Raw genomic sequence first — 10522 nt, forward strand, 5'->3', positions numbered from 1 at the left:
AAAATAATAATAATAATAATAATAATAATAAAAACCGGAACAGATACAATAGGGTTCCATGCTCCGCTGGAGACATGGAAACGCTGCTGCTTTGCAGCTGCGTTACCCTGCTCCCTCGGGCTTGGACCCCTAATAATAATAATAAAAAACGGAACAGATACAATAGGGTTCCATGCTCCGCTGGAGACATGGAAACGCTGCTGCTTTGCAGCTGCGTTACCCTGCTCCCTCGGGCTTGGACCCCTAATAATAATAATAAAAAACGGAACAGATACAATAGGGTTCCATGCTCCGCTGGAGACATGGAAACGCTGCTGCTTTGCAGCTGCGTTACCCTGCTCCCTCGGGCTTGGACCCCTAATAATAATAATAAAAAACGGAACAGATACAATAGGGTTCCATGCTCCGCTGGAGACATGGAAACGCTGCTGCTTTGCAGCTGCGTTACCCTGCTCCCTCGGGCTTGGACCCCTAATAATAATAATAAAAAACGGAACAGATACAATAGGGTTCCATGCTCCGCTGGAGACATGGAAACGCTGCTGCTTTGCAGCTGCGTTACCCTGCTTCCTCGGGCTTGGACCCCTAAAAATACACAAAAGCATAAAAATTGTAGTGGTGCATGTGCAAGACTTTTACAATCTTTACATCACTGTCAGTTTTGCAATACATGGTTATTTTGTACTGAAAATGTGTTTGCCAGAAGTACCTCTAGTCTATATTTGAAATGCTACAGCTAATTGTCCCTGCTGCTGCTTGCACTCACCTATAGCCAAAAAAAAAAAAAAAAACAAAAAAAAACCTACGTGAATTTTCAAAGAACAAATCCAAAAATAGATCAAGGACCCATCTACAACAGGTAAAATGTTAATTGTTTACGACCTTTCCACAGAACCCCACTTCACAAGACCTGAACTCTCTTCCTCTGAAGCAGTTGTCAGCTGAACTGAACAAGGAGACTTTAAAGAAAAGCCTTTCTAAACTGCTAAAATTGTGTTCCTGTGACTAATGTGCTCACTCTAACCCCCCAGCTATGGCCAATATAGGAAAAAATATAAAGGAAGGTCTGTGAATCAGCAGCTGGAATGCTGCTGACTGGTATCAACTTGACAAACCTTGGAGAGTTTTTTTTTTAACACAAGTACAAGAAAAAAATCTGATTTTTAAAATGGAGAATCATCAAAATGAATCCTAGATTTTTATGAAATAAAATGATTTATTTGTAATCTTGATTTATTTATTATTTCAGACCCCATCAAAACAGCCCAAGGCTCCCTGTCCCTCAAAGCGTATAGGCTCACCCCCAAACTCATGGAGATCTGCAAAGAGAAGGATTTCACACCAGAGGGGTGAGTAGATTCACGAGGGGACACACTCAAAGATACCTCTTCTGCTAACTGTTCACAAGAGTAACTATGCTGTCAAATACATTTTTAAATATGTGAACACATGATCTAATACTGCTTATAGTGATATAGCATTAAAATGTTAGCTTTTGCACCCTTGTTTTAAACTATTTGTTCAGCAGATGCAAATACAGCCTCATCCGTCCACAGGGGAGTCATTCAGTGGCAGTTTGAGATGGATGCAGATGATGATGATTTATCAGCTCGCCCTTGCCCGTCAAACAAATGTACCATGTTTACGCTTTTTCTGACCTCAAGGCTTATCGTAATTGCTTTTAAATTGCAGCTAAAAATGAACGTAATGAGGGGACCATTTTCCTGGCAGTTCGGAGCAGTCCTCCCTGGCATACATAAGCGCACGCGTGAGGGCACAGCGCACACGTTCAGACAAATGCAAGCGTATCTGTCCAATAAAGAAATCCCAGAGGCGTTACGCAACGGTTTATACAGAACCCTCGGATTTACATCCTTATTCCTACAAAGTCTATTTGCAGGAGGAAGGACAATTTAACAGCACAATTTCATTGCTCTTTTCCATTTCCTCTGTATTTTTTCTTTCTCCCTCACGTTCGTCTCTCCGCCTCGCCAGTCTGTTATTGACCAACAGTGTTTGGCCCAGAGTCAGGATCCCTCTCATTTCTGCAGCTTTTCATTAGTTCCTATGATTTATTATGGCTCCAATCTGTCACTGTTTGTGTTCCAAACAAGCCTATGATTGAAACAGGGCAGGACAGTAAAGGACAATATCAACACATTACCACAACCTTTTCTCTGTCATGTGGTATTCAGATTTGGCCAAAAACTTAAACATTATTAGGTTTTTTTTTTATTTTTTTTTTTATAAAGATGCAAAACTCCAGGTGTTTCCTCCCCCACTACACCCCACAGGATTGCTTTATTTGATGTTCCAGAAGCTTGCATATATTGCTCACCTTTTTGAAATGAAAGGCAGAGTGAGATGAGTGTCGAGTGGACACATCTCTTTGAACTGCCCTCCATCTCCACTGGGCTGTGCAGGCAGTGGTCAATAGCGTCCACTTCAGCACACAATCTAAAGCATCAAATTAGTCTGCCTGTGGAGGCAACCGTTGGCTTCATCCAGTGGGGGCCCAACTTTCAGAGAGCATGACATTAAGTGTGCTAAAGTCCAGTATGGTTGAGTAATTCCTCCTGCCTGTAGTAGAAAGTGTCCTTCTCTTTCCTCATTGACAGTGTTTTGTGTCGTGCTGCAGGCATTTGGAAAGGTCATAGTATGCAGCAAATACTTTAAAGCACTTCAAATTGACTATTCTGTCAAAATCTTAAACAGTATTTATACAATTAAGGATTTTTTTTTCTAAAGAACTCCTGTATTCCATCATGATAGGAGACCCCCTCTGCTCAGAGCTTGAAGCAGAACTGCTTACTTTGTACCTCAGAGTCTCATCCAAAAGTTTGCCTCAGGCAGTGGTCTACCCAGAATCCTAAGTGTTTCTTTTATTTATATATATAATATGAATTGAATAGTTTTCTTGAATCAAATGATACCCCACATTTCTATTTATCACACAGGCAAACCTGTTTAAACATTTTTGCACCTGGTGTGCTTAGAAGTGTGTTGATCACAAAACAAGTATCTTAACAAGTCAGTTTAGACATACACAGACTAGTGGGCAATACCAGTGTTGGTACTGCATCAAAAGTGAAAAACTGTCAGTTCCATTTTGAAGAAATGTACACAAGTTGAAAGAAAATCATATTTATTTTTATTTATTTTAACATGTTGCAACATTATATGCTCTATATTTGATTTGATCCAACCAGAGGAGCTGTAGGCCTATAAGGAAGGAGAGCCACCTTGTTCTAAATAACGTCATTGGGTAATATTTAGGTTTTAACTCTTTAAGATATTCTGTATTGTCGAGTACCCAAACTGAAGTACTCAGGTTGAGAGAAATTGGTATCAGGACACCCCTAATACAGACATCAGTTTGTATTTCATGTCAGTGCGTGTCTAACAGGCTGGATTAAAGCAGTTAATCACTTTTATTACATTTATGTGACAACCGGTAAATAAATAATCAAAATTCCTTTTGTGTTAACAAGCTTCAGTGAAGAAATGGCAGATATTGATTATAGGAAAGTACCAGTATTGAGCATTTTGACTTTGAGTCGAATTGCATTCTGTAATTGATAAAGTCTTAATTTTTGTCGTATAATAAAATTCTTAGATAAGCACAACACAGGTGGTGTAGCTGTACCAAATCTTATTTGTTAGAAAAGAAGCAGCTATTAAGCAAACATTTCTTCCCTTTTTTAACTGTTTTAGCTAAACCAAGACCTTCATTCCTTATTTATTTTCTGAGCCCCAGTTTTGTTGAAGATCATTTTTCCCCACTGACCTGCTGAGTCACGCTTGTTTAAAATGCCAGCTGTCAATTTAAATACCACTTTCTTTGTAGAAACAAAAATTAATATTTTAGATTGATTTCACATTATTCTGGTAAATAATGTTGAATATTTTTGGATGTATTTTTTTCAGATGTGTAAAATGCAGAGAATTGCACTTTAAAAACTGTATAAACAGAAGTACAATGCCTTACTTGGGAAGTTTGAATGGTTGAAGTTGACACATTTGTTCGGGTTTGAGTTTAAACATAGATTAGTCCTAAGTTTAGAGTCAGCAGCTCAATAAAGTATGTCTTTAATACAATATCAGGCTATAAAAAGTGTCTGACAAGCATGGTTACATTGTCCATCCTCTTTCTTTTCTGTTCTGTTTCACCAGCTTGAAGAAGGCCAGCGTTGGTTTTGAGCACATGTTTGAGGAGGTGCCTATTGTCATCAAAAACTCTCACCTCATCAGCGTATTGTTGTGGGAGCTGGAGGACAAATCCACAGTCGCCGACAAGCACGAGCTGCTCAACCTTTCAAGCAGGTCAGAAAAAAAGCTCATGCAACCATTTATCTAAGGGCCCAAAGCCTGGAACCTAGGTTTCATTTTGCTGCAGTCAGGTTTATTTTCAAGTTACAAGCATTTGATGTTTCTGAACTCAGATTTGGAAAACATTCAAGTTTATCACCTTGCATTTCATCTGACACATGGTCCTCTTTTATGTTTAGTTGTTTTTTGGTTTGTTTTTGGCTGGAAGAGATATTCTACAGTGAAATTAGGAGTACTTTATATTCTCTCCATAATGTTTGTAATCTTTGTTCTTAATTTTAGATTTAAGTACAACTTTGATATTAGATTTACTAGACGTAGTGTTTCCCAACCCTGGTCCTCAAGGCACACTGCCCTACATGTTTTAAATATTTCCCTGCTTTAACACACCTCATTCATATGATTGCAGTTCAACAAAGGCTTTTTAATCAGTTATCAATTGAAATCAGCTGTGTTGGCTATCCATTGGTTGACCTGATGGATAGCCCCTCATCAGAGCTGAATAACAAAAGAAATCTGAAGCTCCTATGTTGAACAGTTTCTGAGTTACCGTATAAGCATTTTTGTATGTTCAAACACCCCCTCTTTGAAAGGAGCCCCCTCCTCAAATATGGGGTCTATCGTAAAACCTTTGGCTGGCGCAGTGAAGGTCAGACTCATCTACAGCCCTGCCGAATTTCATGTTGATTGGTTCAGCCGTGTTTGTGCTACGGTTGACCAAAAATCACTGGAGAGGAAAAAAAACAGTACAAAAACAATGTGACTCCCACTTACGCTTCGCGTGCGGGGGTCATAAAAAGTTGTGTGACATCAAACATTTTTTCTTCGATGCCCGTTTTTCTTCTACACACATTTCTTACAACCTATGCTCAGGTTTTAGAGCGTACTGCCACTTGCTGGTCCGTAACAGAACAGCACTTTGCCGCGCACCACCGCGCGTCAACTATAAACACAGCAGCGAAACCATAAACGCAGAAGCCCCACAGCTCAGTGCGCGCGGACCAAAACGCAAGTATATCTCAGCCTTAATCAGGTGGGGGTCATGTGGACCCTACCGCCACACCAAACATGAGTGAAGTCATATGGACCCCACAAAGACAGCGAGAGGGTTAGAAATTTTTAATAGTGGATTTAAAGCTGAACTATATAAACAAAACTAGTTAAACCTTTACATTATCTCCGGGACAGTTTGATTATTTTGAAAGAAATGACAAGCACAGGAGGAAATACGAAAACCTTTCAAAGATCAGAGCTCACACTCCATCCGAAGCTGTGAAATGGACTCTTATTGACGTAGTTGTTGACGAAAATTGCATCACTTCTTGACACAAGGCCAAAATTGAACTTTTTCTCACAGGAGTATTTGAAATGTATTGTGTGATTGGTCAGAAATTTTGGAAATTTTGCTTTAATGACTCTGATTCCAGAATCCAGCTGTTGTGCATTTAATCAACATGGAAAGTTTTGAGGAGTGTTTGTCTGAGACAGACAGAAAGTACGTCCATATATAGGACTATTCCAGACATTTATAAAGGCGGTCAAATGGCCAAAAGCTCCTGGATGGAGAGCGCAGACATTATACACAGAGTGGTCCATCTGCCAAAAAATGTGGTGAACATGTTAAAACACTGTTTCTGTGTATGAAATAACACGTAGAGCTCAGTTATTGTTTGCGGTTCTCGGCCGTAGCAATGGGACGAGGAATGCGACGTTTGATGGTAAGTCAAAGTTAAATACAAAACATGAAAGTTTAATCCAACTTGCCCTTCGAGGGCCACCATAATGCTCATGTGGCCCTTGGTGAAAATGAGTTAAACACACCTGATCTAAACAAAAAGTCTTTTTGTTTTTCATATAAAACTAAAGCGTCAAATTTTGTTTTTCTTTCTGTATGTTTTCTTTCCAGTTTGATCTTAGCTTTTTCTCATCTGTTGATACAGCTGTGCTGAATCAAACCGTGTCTCTATTTACAGAATAATATGTAACCTGTTTTTATTTGCTTTAAACCCGTCAGTGGAAATGTATCAGTTCCATTTTCTGTCTGCAGCTCAAGTATTTCATCAAAAAGCAACAATCAAATATCAACAGACTTGAAACTGATGCAAATAAATCATGTTACACTGTCCAACATGAAGCAAACTATCACAATTTGCACAAAGTTCCACTGTTCTGTAAACACCTGTACTGAAAATTGTAGGTCTATAATAAAAGAACTGTCTAAGCTTTAAGAATATCTCATTGTATGTCCCGAAGCTTGCAAGCTGCAGTCATAGACATGGATTAAAGCCACTCATAAATTAAAATTGATTTGACATTAGGGGATTGTGGGCACTACACTATTCTAAAAGCCACCCAATTAGACTGCTGACCCCAGAAAAATGACTATTACTGTCATTATCACTCATTGTTGAAAGTTGGAAAAACTCCTGCACATATTCAACATAAATAAGTCATATTATTAAATTGAACGACACATTCTTTCAATAAAGAAACCTCTTTTTAAAGTAAAGCTGACAGTGAAGCGACACCGTACACTAATAACTCCAACTTCATTCACAGATGCTAAAAGTAAATCCCCTCATTTGTTTGCTTTTTCAGCTCCAGTTTGTCATTAACTAAAAGACTGACCATCAGAAATCTGCCTTTCTGGGTCAGACTGAGATAATTTTCTCTGGTTTAATATGCAGCTTACAGCATTTGTGAGGATAGGGTCAGTTTCAGTGCAACCACGGTGTCAAATAAACAACAACAAGCTGGACAGCATAAACTCTGCTGTCCGAGTTAATGAAGGAATATGTCACCCAGTGCAGCGCCATGGCTTTTTTATGTGTTTTTAATAGTTTTAGAGGATAATGGACTTTAGAGGTACACAGCCTTACATTTAGAGTCTACAACTACCAAAAGCACAGTCAGACTAATCCTTACAGCCCTAACTCGTCATGAATAGACTAAAATACCAGATGGTAGAGAATCCAGACAACAGTTACTTCTGCCACCTTCAGAATTGACAAACTTGTACTTTTGAATCGTATCAGCTGTCTGACCTGGATACTCAGTTCTAATTTAGGTACAGCAAATGCCATGTTTGTCACATCTTAGTCATTCAGAAATGTGTTGAAAAACGGAACATGCCAGCAGACTTTGCCTTACATCACTAATGAGCACAATAGGAACCTCTTCATATCAACCCACAGCCTGCATCTTTAAGTCTCACATTTATATCCCAGAGGAACTCTGCATTAGTCTCAGGAGAATTTATCAGCAATCATTTATGGAGATAAACTGCTGCAAGTGGAGCAACAGCTGTGAAGCTGCTAATCAAAAAGCTTCCCAAGGGCAGGTGTGAGAAATTAGCACAATAACGACTCAAAGTGCTGATTTATACTCTGTGTGCTCCCAGAGCGCACTGCACTTACTTGTACACTGCGATGAATCACACCAGGAATCGTTATTCTTCTCATCTGTGTCCTTTTAAACAAGTGGGGCATGACTTCACCACGAGTCATGTGCATACGGCTCTTCAAAATGCATGGCCAGCCAAGCTAAGCACCAACAGAGCCATTTGTTACAAATTGTCAAGTAGACTTACTTATCTTGCATGTTATTAAGTTTGCAAAATGGCTACTCTAAAGTTGAAACATAGCTTTTGATATCAACCAAAACAAGGATGTAGGAGAGCAGCCCTTTCCATAGGCTTCCTGACATGATTGCTGATGGGGATGTCGTTCAAGATGAAATTGTTTCCTGAAGTTGTCAGATCGCTGCGCAGCTCTGTTCTCGTGTGGAAATGTAATGTCCGTCTCCCGGCGTCTCTTGCTGACAGCCCCACCCTTTTCTCCTCATTTCCACCCTTTCAAAAAAGTAACTGATAATGGGTTTTATTTAATGTTTTTCTCTGTTTGTCTCATTTTCCAATCTGTGGCCCCATTTGTCATTGTCATCTACGTGTAAGGCTGAGTGAGTGCAGTTTCACTCCCAGCAAGCAGGGTTGTTCTTACCACAGATGATGATGTTGATCGAGTTGATGGATGGCCTGAATGTAAATTCGTTTATGTAGCCTTTCCCCTCAAACACATCTTGGAAGTGCCACTGTGTTTGTAATGTCACAAGCTAGACCAGGGGTGGCCAATGCTGGCCCTGAAGGGCCACTATCCTGCATGTTGTTAGAGGTTTCTCTGCTCCAACACCTGATTTGAACTAATGGGTTATTAACAGGTTTATACAGAACTTGAAGAGGTATTTCAGTCATTAGCCCTGTTTCCATCAACATTTCTTGATGCACATTTTGGAGTATCGCATCAGGAAAGGTGAATGGAAATGGCTTGGTTTGAAAAATTTCCTCTGATTCACATAAAAACTGATACGCTCGCTTGAGGTGGTTTTAGGGTTTTTCCTCTCCATTATCCTGAGACGTGTGGACCCTGCGAGTTTAGCGACTGTTACTTCCTGTTTACTACGTACATGCGTCTGACGTAATTGATTCGCTTCAAGCTAGTTGATGGAAACACGTCTGATTCGCATTTCTTCGTTTTTTTCCTTTTTGCAAAGCTATTAAAATCCTCTCAAAATTCGAATAAAATTTGGATGGAAACAGCTAGTGAATCAGGTGTGTTGAAGTAGGGAAACGAGCAAAACTTGTAGGATCAGAAAAGTGTCCGTTGAGGACCAGGATTGGACACCCCTGGATTAGACATTATTATAAAAGAGCACAGCTTTAATGTAAAGTTTCATTTGCCAAGGACCTAAAACTAACTTAGTTTCCTACGGAGTCATAAGAGGGTAAAGCATGTTTTTTCTTCTCTGTTTGGCCTCTCATATTATGTATGACCTAGGAGGCTTATAGAAACCAACACCTATGCCACTTCTCGCATATAAAAGAGTTCCTTTGCGATCCTAAAAAGTGTGGAATTTGAGTATTTTTCAGAACTAAAAATGTATGGAGGAAAAAAAGTAGGAAATTTACTTTTTCCACACCCTGTTAAAAAACAGAATTTTTAAAAGTTGCTAAAGGGCAGGGTTATTATAATAGTCTACATTGAACATGGTCACCAAGTTGTCCATCACTAGGGTTATAAACTTCCAGATATTCAAAAGGGGAAGCCAAATTATTCTTTGTAGTGGCTTTTACCACATTTATACTGTTTGTAATGTAAAGGTTCTCCTGATTGAGGAGTTAAATAAATTAAAAGCACATGAATTTTGTCAAGTTTGCATGTTAAGTTGTTTAGGAGTGTGTAACATTTTTGAAAAAAAAAATACAAAATAGACTTTTTCCCTCATAAAGTGAATCAAAACAGTAATTTTAAAGGAAAAGTATTGTTTATCACCACAAAATGGAATGTCAGAGTTGTAAAGTAATTAAGTACAAATACTTTGTTACTGTACTTAAGTAGAAATTTTGGCCATCTGTACTTGAGTAATTATTTTTCAGTGTACTTTTTACTTGCACTCCTCACATTTTTACACAATTATCTGTACTTTCTACTCATTACATTTTTTTAAAAAAGTAAGAAGTGGAAATTCATTACTCCTATTTCATTATGGCTTGTTGTAGAGTGAATTTAATTGTGGTTGGAAAAGAAGTATACATTTAAACCATTCTGACACTGTATTAGTAGGCCTGTCGGGATGGTCAATAAATCAGTTAATTGTACGATAAAAATTTTTGAGGTCTATAAAAAAATGAGGACAATAATTTTCATTTTCCTGCTTGTTTGTTTACTTTGTCTCTCTCCCTCTCTGTGCTCCGCTACACAGGGGCTCAGCTGACTCCTCCCCTCCTGTTTTCTTACTGTCGGGAGGAGTGAACTCTCGCTTTAGCATGAGAGCTCGTAGCAATAACAAACTAAAGAAACGTTTGAAAGCAGAACGCGGCTGCTGCAGTGTCGGAGCAGAGAGAGAGAGACAGAGAGAGAAAGAGAGAGAGAGACATTAAAAATTAAAGTTTATTGATTTATTACACTTACATATTACGCTTTTATAACTATTAGTTGTAAAATGGTCACCAGGCAATATTATCGCTTATCACAATAATTTGTGAGACAATTAATCGCCCAGCAAAATTTGTTATTGTGACAGGCCTATGTATTAGTTTGTACGCAATCCATCACAGCTGTAAATGACACAAATCATGTCACACTCTAGCAGGACAAAGCAGATATACTGTATGTAGCCTAGTACGAAGATATCTGTG

General features: G+C 38.9%; 1 protein-coding gene across 1 annotated transcript in view; it reads left to right on the forward strand.

The window, feature by feature from the left end:
- Window positions 1-10522, forward strand: part of LOC106514227 (eukaryotic translation initiation factor 3 subunit H) — a 93535-nt gene that overhangs the window by 62260 nt on the left and 20753 nt on the right. The window contains exons 4-5 of the mRNA XM_014003386.1: window positions 1250-1349; window positions 4174-4323. Of these exons, the coding sequence (XP_013858840.1) occupies window positions 1250-1349; window positions 4174-4323 (250 nt within the window). The remainder of the gene's footprint in view (window positions 1-1249; window positions 1350-4173; window positions 4324-10522) is intronic.

The sequence above is a fragment of the Austrofundulus limnaeus genome, unplaced genomic scaffold (genome assembly GCF_001266775.1).
Source record: "Austrofundulus limnaeus strain Quisiro unplaced genomic scaffold, Austrofundulus_limnaeus-1.0 Scaffold18, whole genome shotgun sequence".
Classification (NCBI taxonomy): domain Eukaryota; kingdom Metazoa; phylum Chordata; class Actinopteri; order Cyprinodontiformes; family Rivulidae; genus Austrofundulus; species Austrofundulus limnaeus.